The sequence below is a fragment of the Castor canadensis genome, chromosome 5 (genome assembly GCF_047511655.1).
Source record: "Castor canadensis chromosome 5, mCasCan1.hap1v2, whole genome shotgun sequence".
Classification (NCBI taxonomy): Eukaryota; Metazoa; Chordata; class Mammalia; order Rodentia; family Castoridae; genus Castor; species Castor canadensis.
Genome location: NC_133390.1, coordinates 61244540 through 61261254, shown reverse-complemented (window position 1 = coordinate 61261254; position 16715 = coordinate 61244540). Strand labels below are relative to the sequence as shown.

Sequence of the window (16715 nt, the reverse complement as noted above, 5' to 3'; positions counted from 1 at the left end):
TTTCCTCTCCCTCTCATTAAATGGTAAATTAACACAAATAAACTTTACTCTGGGCAACAAATGCTTTCTAGAAAGGAGGATGGAAAAAAAGTAATTATAAATTAAAAATCAATCCCCATTAGGTGTCAACAGACACCTAATATTTAACATTCTGCTAGTGATAACTTTTCTAAGAAAATTTTGTAATTTTATCTGTAAGATAAAAACATTTGGTATTCTGTCTCTAAAGGTGAGGCCTTCCTAGACCTTATTTTCCTTATCTTTAAAACTGCTGCAGTAGATATAATCTTCCTGTTTCACATAACCCTGGTGGCAATGCCTATGACAAGGTAAGTAGTTCTGCTATTCTTAGATGTCGAGATCTACTCCAAGTGAAAGTTTTAAAAATTGTTTTAGTTTTTGCTCATTCTACTTTTTGAAGCGAAAAGTACTCTACATCCCACCTCACATGACAGAGCAGTGAGACAAAATGCAAGTATAATAATTATTTTTATTACAAATTTCTGCCAATGATTTCAGCTATATTATTCTGGATATCACAGATTATACAACAGTATTATCTTATATACAAATACACGAAAACAACAAGAAAAGAAGGAATGTGTGGTTTTATGATACTTTATAACTCGTATTTAGTGTAGGACTTTGTAAACATACAGGCTGGTCAGCAAAGCCTGTTTTCCTATCACTATCCAGCTGCATGACCTGGGGAAGGTCACTTTTTAATAATCTGTCACCTGCCTGCTCTACCTAATGGCCAACTGGAAGCATGCAAAAGTACCTTGAAAAATATCATGCACTTGTGAGTACGAACTGTTACTTTTAACTGACTTACTGATTACTGGCTTTCCTATTTGAGGAATAGTACTACTCATGTTTTATTAAAAGTTAACACTTATTTACAAAATGACCGTTTTAAAAGGAACTCTGAGGTATTAGTTTTACTGACAATCTGCTATGATTCTGAAGCCAGAGTCCTGACTCTCAGGAACAGAATATGACATAAAAATATCTAACAGCCACAGCATTTAACAGCTAATAAAATAAAATACCTTTTTATTAATTCTCCAAGATGCAATAATCTAAAATAACAGATTTTATGATGTGTAAACTGAGGAGAAAAAAATAAATCCTACAATGGCTTAAGTAATTTAAAATACAAGTGGTAACTATGATGACTTAAGAACCTACCTTCACCTAAATCAAGTTTATTTGAAAATTCCTAAAATATTAAAATTTTGAATCAATAAAACATTTGCCACAGATTCACAGACTACATTATCCCAAACCTATCGTGCTGCCAGATATTTAGGTCAATCAGGCAAAATTTTTAATCTCATTGCTTTTCACTTTTTTTTGGTACTGGGGTTCAAACTGTGGGCCCTGCACTTGCTAGGCAGGTGCTCTAGCACATGAGCCACACCCCAGCTCATTGTTTTTAATTGCAATATGACTATTATCTCTAGGGCCTCAAATTTTTGAGGCACAACATAGACAATATTTATAATGACATAAAAAAGGGAAGATTATATAACATGCAGACTAGAACCACTTATTGTGAGTATCTGGGAAAATGATCTGTATGTTGATATCTGAAGGGTCTGTCTAATATGGTTACTACAAGATTTTTGGAATCCTGGAAGACAAGGAAAATAATCTGCAAATATATCTTGCTGACTTATCAAGTACTGGCTATTAATACAGTCTCTATGTTATTATTCCTATGCCAATTCCTTAGACACTAGTCATTCTTTGGGTACTCTCAGCTTTGGATGAACCGTTTAGGGAGGGGTTAGATATATGTAAAGAGTATTATGCTTTAGGACATCCTTAGTTTATCAAAGTGAAAAGACAAATATTACAAATGTGAAAATACAGTTTGTGAGAGCTGCCAACTGTTTGGGTACAACTTAGAAAGTGTCTTCATCTGACTCATCACTCTTGGCTTTGGTAAGTCTTTCCAGTTCCTCTCCATCCTAAAAGGAAACAAATGAAATCAGTAAATAATTAAAACAAAATGAGAAAGGTTGCATCTAATGATTACTAAGGGGAAGGCTTGCTAAATATATGAACCCAACTCAGTCCTTGAATTTCGAAGTTAATCACAGAAGCAAAGTAAGAAGCGCCATCTGCTGGTCTTGAGGGGAAATGATTAAAGGTTGGAAAAGAATATAAAGTAGGCTTTCCTACTGAAATTTATTTTATCCTACTTAAAAATCAGGGCAAACACCATAATCAGTCCACTGGGAAAGAATACAAGACTTCTGAATGTACACTGTACATCCTGCCTAAGATCAGCGAGTTTGAGACAAGCTTCTAATCTTTTCATCTTTTTTTTTTTTTCTGGTACTGGGGGGTTGAACTCAGGGCCTAGTGCTTGCTAAGCAGGTGCACTACCACTTGAGGCACACCCCGAGTCCTAATTTTTTTATTTTAATCTGCTCTATCATCACCTCAGAGACATGACACTTAGGGAAAGTCTGCCATGAACCTAGAAAGCAACAAATTTTCCCACTATTTTGTATATGCATGAAAAATTGTTACTATGAAGTGATTCAGAAGGGTCCATTTCATTTCTCATTTAAACTGTATTTAACATCTTCACTGAATCTCCAAAAGATTACATGTAACATGATTGAAAGACCCTGCCAAAACAATTACAAACAGTTGGCATATATTCAGAATAACTGCATTAAATATTTTTCTAGAAAATATTATCCTCCTATTTGTACAGATCCTTTTAAAAACTACCTTCTTAGTGAAATAAACAAATCTTGTCCTCTGTTACAAATGAGGTTTACTTTTCCAACTATCGTTCAGGTTGCAGAGATCTAATACATTCTTTGACAAATCAATGCTGATCTTTTTTTTTTTTTTTCTTGAATTTCCATGGATTGGTTTTGAAGAACAAGCAAAAAGCAATGTTTTCACAAACTTACTCCACTGGATCGCTCCCAAAGATTGCCACTTAGATCTCGAACCCTTTCTTGCTTAGGTGTATATTCCAGACTTTGAGGTTTGCTGGCATTATAAATAAAAATGGAGAGAAGGACTGATGGGGCTTCCAAGAAAAACTCCAGGGAGGGCCTAAAGTCAAAGACCAGGACAGACACTGCTGTGATGATGACAGTGGTGACCTGGGCCATCAAGACATGGAACATGTTATCCAGGAACTTCAGAATGAAAGCCACTGAAAGGCCCTGGAATGCAGTCACAAAAATAAGAGCTACTGAAAATGCATTGTGGCCATAAAAAAATCCACAGTTCTTAATTTGATCCCGGTTACTGCTCTGAAGACCCAGTGTCAGCCCATTAAAAACAATACCAAAGAAATAGAGTTTGCTGTTCTGTATGAAGATGCTTTCAGTGAGCTGGTTCCCTTCCTTCAGTATCTTCTCATTATAGATATTGGCCATCGAAGAGATAAAGCACTGTACAATAATAAGAACATGGCCCAATCCTAGACGAATGTGACTGAAAACTCTGGCTGTGGTGTTCCATTTAGGTTCAGGAAAAGTCCATTCTTTTGCTGTGCAATTGTCTTTTCTGGAACATTCATTTTGGAAATGAAGGCAAGAGTTAGATGGGCTGAAGAAGGCATCATGATGAAATCCATGACCTGCCAGGTTATGCTGTGAAGTTTTAGTCCCAGTAGTTAAGGCCACAATAGACAAAAATAAAATTAGAAGGGAGGACCACTGTATCCAGTTTAGATGCCGCCTGTCAAAAGATGAAAAACAAGATCCTATTACGTTTTCCCCACTGCATAAATTGTTTCTACTTCAGAAACTTGAGTACTTGATTAAATAAGCTGCACCCAATTTTATAAATGTTCCCCAAAATTTAAGTTCAAAGGAAACCTGTTCATAGTGCCTCTTTCTCAAACTTGATATTTTTACTCACTTCTATATTAACTGTCTTTTACAGTCATAGTTATTTCTCTTCTTCTTAAGCTGCAGATTTAACCAAGCCTCCTTCCTCTCTACCCCCAGAGCTATCTAGGTCTTGGTGCAATAACTTTTATTGTGCTATAATGTAAATTATAGCAGTGGTTCTCAAGAACCTGGTTTCCAAGAACCAGAAAGAAATAGATGAGCTTCAGAAATCTTTTATATAAATGGGTTTCTACCTATGGAGGCAATCAAATCTCTCAAAGGTGTTCATGACCTACAAAATATTTGAGGAAGCTAGCACCTGCAAACTGCTGGCTTATGAGGCAAGGAAAAATGCTATTTTGGGCAGTGTTTCAATTTACAAAGCCCCAACAATGCTTTACTTACTTAGCCTAAAAATAAAATTTATGAGACACACAGTATTATTCCATTTTGCTGATGCATTCAGTTCCACAGACATTTAGTAAGTAGTTATTTTGTGCCAGGCAAAGTGGGAGATAAAGATTTGATCTCCTACCTGAGGAATTTCTACCTTTAATAAGGAGAGAGTCATGAAACTAAGTAGAATGTGTGACCAGTGATAATGGAACAACTGGAATACACTGAGGAAGGGACACTTGAATCTGTAAACAAAATAAGGTATTGCTTCAAAGGGGAAAATGACACTAGAGTTGAAAGATGAAAAATAAATTGAAGTTTGCTATGTGACAAGAAAGTTGGTCACATATTCAGGTAGAGGGGGTTGTCTATGCAAAGGCAACAAGAATGTATAAAGTTAAGAAACAGGAATGTCTGTCAGGTTGGGGTAGACTGCAAGGCCTCTGGAGAGAAAATGATCCTCATGTCTGAAGATCAATTAGTCATATTAAAATGGTAAAAGCCAATAAAAGAGAATAACATGAGCAAAGGCAGAAGTATAAAGCTATGGATGAGAACCAGAAGTTATAAGAATTTCCTTATCATGGGAGCTCTTACTGAATACCTCCTATAGTGTAGGCAATTCCTGCTTTAGGGAAGAATTTCTTTGAGAGGTTAAGTGACATTCTTAAGGTAATATATTTATGAAAGAATAAGGGAAACCTGAGTCATAGTTTTGTATCACATCTTTTAAGAATAAGTAGAGCTCCCATGACATATATAGGAAAAGGTGTCTGATTTCACCAATTTTATGGAGCTTCATTCTTTGAAACTAAATTCATATATGAGCCCAGACAGAAGCAAATGGGAACACACCATCATGTTCTTCTCATGTCTTTAATTTTCAATTAACTAGGTCTAGAAGTCAGTCATAGCAATATAGCTATATCTGAGGTCAAAAACTCTGAATAAGTCACTTAAATTTCTGAAGGTGCAACTGGTACACATTAAGTAGAAGAAAGCAAATAGACTTGAAGGAGGAAATGAAAAATGGATGCCGAATTTATAACAATCATTATATAACCAATTATTATAGATAACAGGCAAATGAGGTAGTTCTTTTGTTAAGTTTTCAATTCTAGCAGCTATAGATCTACCACTAATAGTGACAATGAGAATAAAGAAACAAACTCTTAAATAAACTAAACAGTAGCTACTGCAGAAAACTACTCATCCAAGGTAATGTTCTAGGGAAGGTAAAAATTACTAAGGCTTAGGCTAAACATGGTAGATTTTCAGAAAAGAGTAAGAAACTTACTAAATTACTTTACAAAGTCAGCTGAGGATCTGTGCTTTTATAAAAGATGACTGATTCTGCAGGGCAGAGTTGATTTTTCAGTTTAACTCGTATAACACAACAGCTCACTTAACTGACCCTCCATTGACCCAGTAAAACATGGTGACTGATGCTCAGAGCTGCACACTTGTGGCTAGAAAACTACTCTTCCTGAGGGCCTCTGCTTCCATGAAAATTGTTACTCATGAGTCTCTGTTCGTAACTATTTGTACTAGGTGAGCTCAGTGTTATCTTACATATTTTAACAATTACATACATGATGAATTATGAAAAACATTGCTACTTTATGAAAAATAAGTTGAAGTTCTTCGGAAGACTAGCTAAAGGTAGACCAGACCACTCAGAAGATGAAAAACTGCCTGCAAATGGCACATAGATGAGGTAACTGTAAAAAAATAGGGGAAGAATAATAAAAATCTAGATGGATGCTAGCCTAGAAGTATTTTCAATGACTTGATGCACTTTAGGGTAACTGAAACTAGAAATCATGGATTGTGTATAATGACTACAGCTTTAAATAAGAAAGAAGCTAAATCATTAAAAACTGACATAGCATTTTATAACTACACAGTGTACAGAAATTTTTAAAATTGAAGCCAATCACTAAAAAATTAGAGGGCAGGGTATATTCACACAATTAAGCAGAGGAAAGCACTAATTTTTCTGTAGTTTTTAAAATATATATATTTTAGTCAGATTTAAATTTTTAAGAGTGTAAATATATTCTGTGTTTCTGTGTATGTGACTGCTAAAGCACTTTGTATGGAAATGAGGATATTTTAGAATGGTACACTATGCATTCAAGTGAAATGTGCCTTTATGTCATTCTAAGAAAAAAGTGTTTTGCAGTCATAAATTACCACAAATGCACAAATTAAAGTTTAAATAGACTGAAAAAAAAAAGAAGCTAAAGAACTCCAAACAGCAAACCCCACACATACTCAATGAAAAGAGCCTACCTCAATGTCCAAAGGGTGAATGGATGGACATTTGTATATTTTAAGCTAAAACAGCTTAGACTTACACACACACACACACACACACACACACACACACACGCACGCACACACAAATTCCTTCCTAATCTGTAATTTTGCTTTATAGGTAAACCTGAAAATATTATATAAAAGATCTCAAAGTAAACATAGATTTTGAACTGCCCACTTTGTGTAGCATGATAAACTCTCAAGCTGTCCCATTTGTATCCATGAGTTTCCCATTCAGATTCAACCAACTATGGGTCAAAAATATTTTAAAAATATCTAACCATGTAAGACTTCATTATTCCCTAAATAATATAACAAATGTTTATATAACAATTATATCATATTAGTTATTACACTGTATTAAGTATTAAGTAGAGATTTGCATGTGATAGACTACATGCAAATGCCATGCATTTTGTGCATCTACACTTGAGCATCTACACATCTTGGTATTCACAGGGGACGTAAAACCAATCTTCTGCAGATATGTAGGGATGACAATACATAAAATGATTCCCCATTATGAGTATACTTAGTAACTAAACAATTCAGTTCAAATTGTGTCAGATAAGAGCAATTCTACTCTGTTTCTTGAGAATGTGTTGGTTCCCTATTAGTGTACAGAAATTATGCATAAAGAGCTCATGAATTCTTTGTTGAAAATCTGGTACTAAAAATTAAAACATCAATAACATCCTAATGAATTATCTCATTTTCAAGATGTTTAAGATATTTCATACATCTGATCACAAGCATTTACATAGGCTAGCACTGGAGTTGCTTTCCACATTGGTTAAACACTGTGCCCAACACACAAAGCCAATTAGGAACAAAATCCTAGCCTTGGGATTCAGAGGGCTCAGTGTTCTGGGTCTATTATCTAAAACCAGGCTGTACCACTTTAAAGTATGATATATGCTTTCACACTAAGTTACTTACTTCAGCACTATCCTAAACAGAAGAGCTGTTGTTATTATGCTAAAATTTGAGAAGATAACAGCCATGGCCTAGAAAGAAAAAGAAGATAGAATTACAATCCAAACAAAGTATGGACCTCAAGAATCTCTCAGCTTAGTAGTTCAACTGACAACAAAAGCTTTTAGTGAAACACCAGAGGGATTATTAGAGCAGCTATTTTACTGGAGGATTGAATTTCATTTTTATTGCTTGTTAAATGTCTACAGATATGATTAAGTTGTTGCCCACAATTTGAAAATATGTGTTTAAGTTCAAGCAATGCCAGGATAAATAATTTTTATGTATAGAGCTGAAAATACTTCTAAAATAAAAGGTACAGATTTAGAAAACAGTTACCATGTTTATGAAGCATACTTTCCACAGCTGTTAAAAGTACTTCATAGGCTTTGAAAGAATTATTATTATTGTATGTGGTTCTGGGACTCAAAACCCAGGGCCTTGGCTTTGTGCTCACTAGGCAGGCACTCTATTGTTTGAGCCACCCTTCTATCCCTTTTCTGCTCTGGTTATTTTGGGCATCTCCATAGTTGGGGACTAGCAAACTTTGCCCCGGCTGGCATGGAACCATGATCCTCCCGATCTCAACCTCCCAGGTATCTTGGGATTAATTGGGATGACAGACACGCACTACTGTGCCCAGCTATTGGTTGAGATGGGGGTCCCTCAAATTCTTTATCCAGGCTGGACTTGAACTGTGATCCTCCCAATCTGAGCCTCCCAACTAGCTAGAATTACAGGTATGGGCCACAGGTGCCCAGCCACTTATGGACTTTTAATACTGCTTCTGTGAACAAATAGAAGGGAAATACTGTTATGCCCACTTATATGGCAGGAAAGTTTAGGCAGATACATAAGCATCTTTTCTGTTTTAGGAAATGAATCAATTTTCTTGGTTGAAATATGACTCAAAACCAAACTTATATTTCACAGTCCTTTGGATTGAGTCTACTTATTCTAAACACTTAGAAATATGTTAGCCAGGTTTTCAAGTAGTTTCTTTTTGTGAATTCAGTTGTATTTCACAAGAGTATTAGTCTGACCATGTGCACAGTTTGATCAGAAGTTATGAAATTACATCATTTTTTTCCATTATTCGGCCTGTCAAAATTATTAACTTTTTAAAAATAATCCTATGCATTATTTTATCCTGCATTCCCCCTGGCTATCACCTTAAGTTACAAAGGGTATGTGGGCATGGTAGAACACACCTGTAATCCCAGCACACGAGAGGCTGAAGCAGGAGATCTGTGAGCCCAGCCTCTGGTACACAGTGGAACACTGTCTAAAAAACACCTATCAACCCATCAACCAAACAACCCACCAAATTACAGAGTATCAACAGTCTTCTATAACCACTAATAACAGCAAACATGGCGAATATGAAGCTAAATCAAAAAAGAGTGCATTCAATAAAAACTAACAATAATTCCAAGAATATAACATTGTTTTTCTATTCAATTTTGTTTTTCTTTTTTCGCTTTCTGTGGTGCTGGGGATTGAATCCAGGGAGCCTTGTACATACTAGGCAAGTATTCTACCACTGAGCTACATCCCCAGCTTTTACTAAATTAAAAAAAATTAACTGACACCCAACTGTATATATTTATGGGTTATAAAGAATGATAATTTGGTACATGTATATAATATGAATTACCAAATTAAGTAATTAGTAGTTCTACATTCTTAACAATTAACATTTCTTGCGTTGAAAGACTTTGCATTGGTTTTCTTGCTGTATTTCTGAGGAAGACAAATGCTTGTGAAACCCCGGTCAGGAGAAGAGTAAGAAGAGATGAAGAAAGGGGCTGGCGAGAGTAGGGAAGTCGTGGCCCTCAACAATCATATTAAGGCAGTGCAGCTACACCCAACTAAGCAGCCTGGCAGGCTTGATGGACTTTGAAAACTCTCACCATATAATAGAGGAAAAAAAAAAATCAAACATCAGAGCTTTAGGTCTGAAAACTTCCATCATCTTTATTTGATTCCTTAAATAGAATTGGGCGCAGAAATACATAAGTGTGTGCCATGTGATTTGTTTTGTAATATCTGTAGATGCACACAATCAGGAAGGAAGAGCAAAGCAATAAATATGAAAAAAAATAAGGAAGTTTCAAATTTGCTTTGGTACTGGAAATGTAGAAAGGGGTATAAATTTAGAGCTAATCTGTTGGTTGCAATTAAAATACAAGTCCTTACTTATTGAATGTGAATAATTACATTGTTGCATTTAGGAATTCTCAGGTCTGAATAACAGAGTGGAAGCAAGAATTTTGGAAAGGACATGTTCTATATGGACCGAGCACTTACTACCAACATGAATCACAGAGAAGACAGAAACTTCAGGCACTCAACTGGCATAGGTCCCTGCCTTTGAGCTGGATTATTCTTCTATTTTAGATGGAGTAACTGAAACAGAGAGCAATCGGGGCTGCCTACTTACACACATTCTAAATTGTGGAAGTGTCAAACTCCTATTTTCTTCTGTTGTGTTCTACAGAAGCCCTCCTTTTCATCTCATACTTAAAACTGATTTAGTTACATGTAAGAGGTTTCCCATAGTGCTAATAAAGACCCTACTTGTAATCTAAATGATTAAACTTACTTTCTAAAGAAAATCAAAACACATTTTTGGCTAAAAATGCAATAGAAATCTTCATTTTATAAATATTAGGGGGGAATACACGTCACCCAAACTGAATGGTAGATAGAAGCAGAAGACCAAATTCTAATTCTGGGTACTAATGCCTTGTCAAATTGACACAAAGGATGCCAAAAGAGGAGTATTACTAGCATTAACAGTTATAGATGGCTTTGACATTTTGAGTGATACAATCTTTACTCTCAAAGAATTTGTCAGTTAAATTATAAGATTAACAGAAAAAGCCAAACAAACAGGAAACATAAAAACAGGTGTTAAGAAAGAGAGGTAAAGTATATAATTTTCTGAGTCAATCATGAAAGTCTACATGGATGTCTTAGATGACGAGATTGAGATTAGAGGCTCAGGGTGTGGGCAGACAGATTAATGTTACACAGAGAGCTGGCTTGTGATTCTTTGGACCAGTGAGCAACTTCCACATCGCAATCAACTCAGTTAGTAATCTCTAACACTGAGAGATTCTGGCAAGCAGAATCAATATTCAATATTGAATATCAATATTCAAATGATTTTAGGAAAACTTTAGCAAGGCCAGTGAAGGCAACAAGAGTCAACCAAAGCCCAGGCAAATGATAAAAACAGAAAGACTAATACTGGGACTCATTTCTCTGCATTTTTTCAATGACATTTCCTCTCTCATATTTTTACTTACAGGCTGAAGATAGGATAGAACATAGAAGACAATCAAGTTATCCAGGAAATAGAGAAAGGCAGGAATGGACCACTTCATGAAATTAGAGAATTCTTTCCAGGAAGCACATCTCAAATGTCTACTTTGATGATTTTCTAGAGAAAGAAATATAGCAATAAATAAATAATCTTCACTAAGAATGCCAATAGTTTTAGAGAAAATACATTATATTTGATTACTGATATAATTTCAAAAGGGGCTCTATAAAATTTCCTCAATAAGTGACCATTATTTACAGAAATAAAAGATAATTTTAGAATCTGTTTAACCCACCTCTGTGTCCCATCACTGGCAACAAGCAACACCCTTGTAAAATGGATATTCTAATTCCTGATGAATTTAAAAGTACAAATTTCACTTAAGGCACCCTAGGATACAAATGTGGTTTCTTTTAATTCTCTGAGCATAAGACGAACAGGGAGGAGATCAACAAGTGGAATATATACTGTTACTCTTCCCTTCAGAGGAGATCCAACTAATACGTGGAGATTTGTATGTATGGAACAAGAGATAATTAACTCTACAAATCCTAGTGTGAGTTATTATCTCAGTTTCAGACTTCCAAAGACTTAGGAAGGCATACTGTAACAGAGAGAACACAAAATGAAAAGAAACAAAGGCAGTGTAAATTGAAACCCTGCAAGTAATGAGGTAGTTTTCATGAAATTAAGAAATGTTTTTCATTAACTAGGAACTCTTCATAGACTGAGACCCTTGAGTATGAAAAAACATCTTCTTGGACAAGTACTTTTATGCTTTAACTTCTATGTTTACTTCAGATGCAAAGACAGATCAAAGATGAGAGCTAGTGAGCAGCACTAAGGCCTATAACTGGGGAACTGAGAGAGAGAATTAATACATAATAAGAGCCTATATATAAGAGACTAATACTCTACATGTAAGGAAGGGACTAGTATTTCTACATGATAGGTCTGCCTCAGAACATAGTCTGACTCCAGTGCACTACATTGTCTTCCTGTAGGAAAAAAAACTGCTTTGCAAAGCAATATATATCAAGTCAAACAGCAGAGTGATTTAAAAACTCCTGAATTTGAATAAAAATTAACTTGCTGTATGAAATCATCACAGGAACAAGTGAGAAGGTAGAATGGGCAGGACACTGGGAAACTTGGGTTGGTGTCCTAGCTCTGCCCCTTCTAACACTGCTCTGCCTGACATTGTCTTTAGACTGTTTCTCCACCTATGAAGTATACTTATGTTTGTGTCTTAGCTTCCTCATATATAAAATTAATGGACTAGATTAAATGATATAAAATGCCCTTCCAGTGCTAACGTTTTTGACTCTGTGATTTTTTTAGTAAATATATTTATTTAAGACTCACCTTTCTTTATAACACAGAATGACACAAGCACACAGAAAACTAGCTTCACGAGTTCTGAGCATACATTCACAGTAGTTGGAAGATAGTCATACTTATTCTCTGAAATGCAACAGAAATTTTTTAACCATAAATTTTGATCTATTTATATTTATATAGTTAATAATTATTAACTTTAAAAGCTGGATTTAATTACTGGTTATATTAAATTTCTTATAGTTGGCATTGCTTTTCTGAATTTTTGAGTCAATTCATTTAATGTATCCCCATCCCATTCAGCTTTTTATTATCCCTGAATTTAGTAGACACGCTTCATGTTTCATTCACATTACTAATGAGTATGTTGGGAGGCAGGGCTAACAGTAAAGAAAGCTCTGTGGCAAGGCAACAGAAACAGCCTTTAAATTGACCATTAATTACCACTCAGTGTTTGACTGATCAATGAATTTACCTGCTGAATTACTGCTTAACTCATGCTTCTTCTTGTGTAGCTTGTTTTCCTTGCAAAAATGGAAGTGCACTTGGTGCACATGTCTTTGACTCAGAATTTTTCAATCTATTTCGTATCATGGTATGGAATGTTAACTTTTTTTACATTTTTGAGTAAGTGATAACTTGGGCAAAACAAGAAACCTACCTTAGGCAAGAGGCAACATGCCTATGGCTCTACTACTTCTAAGGCCGAGAGGAAATACTGCAGGCCATCCACACCCACTAATGAGTTGTGCAGCTATGTCCTAACTAACAAGTGAACTGAATTAAGAAATGAGGTTTGGTTAGCATGCTTGATCTTAATTGTTACCTCTGTCTTTTCTAAATGCTTATGAACAACTTGCTTTATGATTTTGCAAAGGACAAATAGAAACTTTATTAAGTACTGTTTTCAAGAATGCATTTTCTCCCCTTTTGAAAATATTTGCTTGTTTCTCTGAGGGACATTAAAACCCAAACTGACCAACTTGATACTGTCTCTTTCCAGAACACTTTTTCTTCCTCTTCCTTGAAGCTTCCTTTGAATTTCTCAATCTATGCAGATTATCTCTATTCTTGCAGCACTATCTATAAATCTCTGAAACAGCACCTGTCGTATTTAATTTTTTTATGTGCGTGTCATACTGTTAAAATGTAAGTTCCTTATGAGAAAAGACCATGTTGGTCACCTTCATGTATCCAGCACTTAGCCTCCTGCACTCAGCAGGCACTTAATGAATAGCCATCTGAATTTAAGTATCTGCTTGCTCAACTTACCCCATTATTCAAAGCCTAGTTCAAAGACACAAAGGTAAACTTTAAGTCACACTTTGTTATCCTCAAATGATACTTTTCTTTATCTCTACCATGACACACATGTACCAACATGTGCACATAAGGATGGGGGATCCAGATTAAAACTTTTAAATCCTCATCAATGTTCTTTAACTTGTCCTTGCTTTTCACTGGTTCTGACACTCCTCTCATGACTAATCCTAAACTACGTGACATCATGGTGTGGTACCTCAGTCCATTCCTCTCTACATACCATCCATCCTTACTGTTTTCTCTCCAGTCCCACAGGAAGGAGACAATGCCTCATTCACCCTTTGAAAATCTTCCCTTCTTAGGGACTTAGCACCAATATATCTCTCTTTTGGTTTCAGCATATCTCCTGTATTATCTTCTTTACTAACTAGCTTTCTTCTCTTAGCCTATACACAAGCTTGGAACTTTCACATCTGATAAAATGAAGATACTACCCCTCTGGCTATCACAATTTTTCTCCTCAAAAAAGTATCAATATTATCTCCACAATATCTACTTTCTATTAAGGTTTTATCCCCAAGCAATTTGGTTTCTGATTCTACCACTGTGCCTCCTATTTATTTAGCTGGTTTTTCCTTCATGTGTATTATGTGTCAGACTCTGAATGAATTGCAATGAATGAAGATACAGCTCCTGGCCTCATAGATGATACACAGCTAAAAGTAGTTTCTTACAACCTGGTCCAACTTGTTCTTCCTCCTAACAGTCCCTATCTCAGCTGAAGACAATGTCAATTCACTCACAACTCAAATTAAAAAAACCTTTAAAATATTCAGTATTTTATCTCCTTTAGTCCCCACATTCAATAAAATATCCAAATTATGTCTTTTCTGTGCTGTATTTCTTGAATCTGTTCTATTTCTACAGTACTAAGCTAGTCTTCATCATCTGTGGCTTGAATTTGCAATGACTCCCTAATTGGCTGCCATGCTTCCAGTCTTTTCCTTTACCATCCACTACCATTATAGGCTCTCATTTTATCCTTCTGTTTGTAATACTTCAGTATTATTTATCCCTCAAACTCTGGGTCCTAGAAAATAAAGTCCTAGCTCCTTTACATGGCCTATGAACCCTTAATAATCTATCACTTCCCTTTTCATTAAAGTGCTCCCTCCCTCTCTGCTCCAAGTCTTTAAGCTTTTTGCTAAGTAATTCTGAACAAGATAGTCTTTTATATTTATATCCTGCTCCTTTTTACAGGCTGTTGCCTCTGATTATCTTGTTTTCTGGTGAATAAACTGTCACCTAACCAGAGAAATGTTCCCTAACTCCTTTGCACTCTACCTTATCCTCTTTCAGACAGAGGCTATTACTTTTTCCTCTAGACAATCTCTGCATCTTTGACATATTTCTATTACTACATTTATTATAAATGCATTTTCATTATGTGTTTACGTGTATGTTTCTTCTAATAAATTATGCATTCTTAAGGGCAAAGTCAATGTCATATGTACTTTGAACTCTACTATTAATAATATGCCTAGGGCTTGAAAGATTAACTGAAGTTAAGACTTACATACACAGGTGACGCCCCAAGCACACCATTAGGGATCATGATCTTATGTATTGTCAATAACTAGTAAGAAGTACTCTATAATATAGTTTCATGGAATTGAAGTATTTGCATAAAAACACTTTACATCAAAAAACCATTTCTTGAGTACATACTTGTCAAATAATCTTTATTGTACAGTAATTATAATAGTACCTCATAAATGCCACGTAGCCAAACAAATATATCCTATTTCCAAATAAGCTTTAATTATATATTTTGCTACAGATTAAGAAACACCTGTTGAATGAAGCAATAATCAAACGTTATGATATGTTCTGTACAAAGAGCTTGACTGACCCAAATTTCATCTAGTGTCAATAACCTTTCTTGCCAAGGAATGAATAGTTAAATTTAAAGGAAATTTAAACATGCTCTATCATTCATAAAAAGCAGAGTACGTCTCCATTTTATACAAAAAGAAAACAAGATAGGAAAGATAACGTGTATTAAGTACTCCATACATATTTCACATATTCCATCTTAGAACTTACCTTCATTGGCAGAATATTTTACCAGGAGGATGCGACTTGAACTTAAAGCAATGAATACAGCACCCAGCAGGAATGTATACATCTTCGAGGAGCATGACCCAGGACGCCTACAGCACTTTCTTTCCATTCCACGTTTTTTAATTGCCTTAAAAAGAATATTTTCATGAGCAAACCTAAGGATTAAGCGCAATGCAACCTCATTGATTGTGCATTGACAGAAAAGGAAAATTTTAATGTCTGGCCACAACTATATCAGAACCAAGAAGGCAAGGAGCACAGAAGAAACTATGAGGAAATTTTAAAATTCAAAATCTGATGATTGGGGTACTCTAGAGAAAGAAAAGACAAGCCAGATTAGAAATGACGAAGGTAGCAAATGAGTGACACTTTGGGACTACAAAAAGCAGTGTATTTTTACTAGCAAGTTTGCTCTAGGAGAACAAGATTTTGGAATTGTATTCTTTCCTCCTCAGTAGCATCTCTTGCTGAGAAAGAGTTCCTTATGGTAAAAATCAAAATGGAAATAGCAGAAACACTACTAATTTTCACTGAACCAGTGTAGGAAGGGCTCATTTTAGGACTCGCTGATCTAACAGGGCCCTCTTTTGACAGAATGAGGACACGAAATCCTAGGTAGGTAAACAGTTGGACGCATGGTGGGGACTGCCGGGAAACGCCAATAGCGCAGCTCAGCTGGGCGTAAGCATCCGGGAGCGCAATGAGTCACCTACCCCGCGCGAGGCCAGGTTTCCCTCCACGGCCAGGGCAGCCTCTCACCGCACATGCGCAGTAGGGACGGCGGGTGGCGCGCTCCCCTCGCCTCCGACGCACGCGCAACGCTTCTACCGTGGGGCGCGGTTACTTGAGTGGATTGGAAAAGCTTCTAATGGAAGAACGCACATCATAGAGTTGGGATAGTGACTGTCTAGCTCCGCAGAGGCAGCAGTCACTGTTTAGGGCCCATAGTTGGGGAGGCTACGAGAGGGAAACAAAGGTGAACAAGAGTCAGCTACCCGGCCTCCTAGTCCGGAACGAAAAGCTCGATCTCCACTCGGCTGCAGGGGAGTGGGAAGGGGAGGAGGGCGGGAGAAAAAGAGAACGGACTCGGC

General features: G+C 36.1%; 1 protein-coding gene across 3 annotated transcripts; it reads right to left on the bottom strand.

The window, feature by feature from the left end:
• Positions 1 to 470: 470 nt before the first annotated feature.
• Slc35a5 (solute carrier family 35 member A5) lies at positions 471 to 16670 on the bottom strand. Of its 3 annotated transcripts, XM_020159129.2 has the most exons (7): positions 16338 to 16668; positions 15607 to 15751; positions 12265 to 12363; positions 10883 to 11016; positions 7533 to 7600; positions 2940 to 3720; positions 471 to 1976 (listed from the first exon to the last, which is right to left on the bottom strand). In XM_020159129.2, the coding sequence occupies exons 2-7, from the start codon at positions 15731 to 15733 to the stop codon at positions 1911 to 1913; spliced, it is 1275 nt and encodes a 424-aa protein (XP_020014718.1). In that variant the 5' UTR covers positions 15734 to 15751; positions 16338 to 16668; the 3' UTR covers positions 471 to 1910. The 3 variants fall into 3 exon arrangements, with proteins under 3 accessions (XP_020014718.1, XP_073929223.1, XP_073929224.1); XM_074073122.1 differs by lacking the exon at positions 12265 to 12363 and having other exon boundaries at positions 16338 to 16670; XM_074073123.1 differs by lacking the exons at positions 10883 to 11016; positions 15607 to 15751; positions 16338 to 16668.
• Positions 16671 to 16715: the final 45 nt, after the last annotated feature.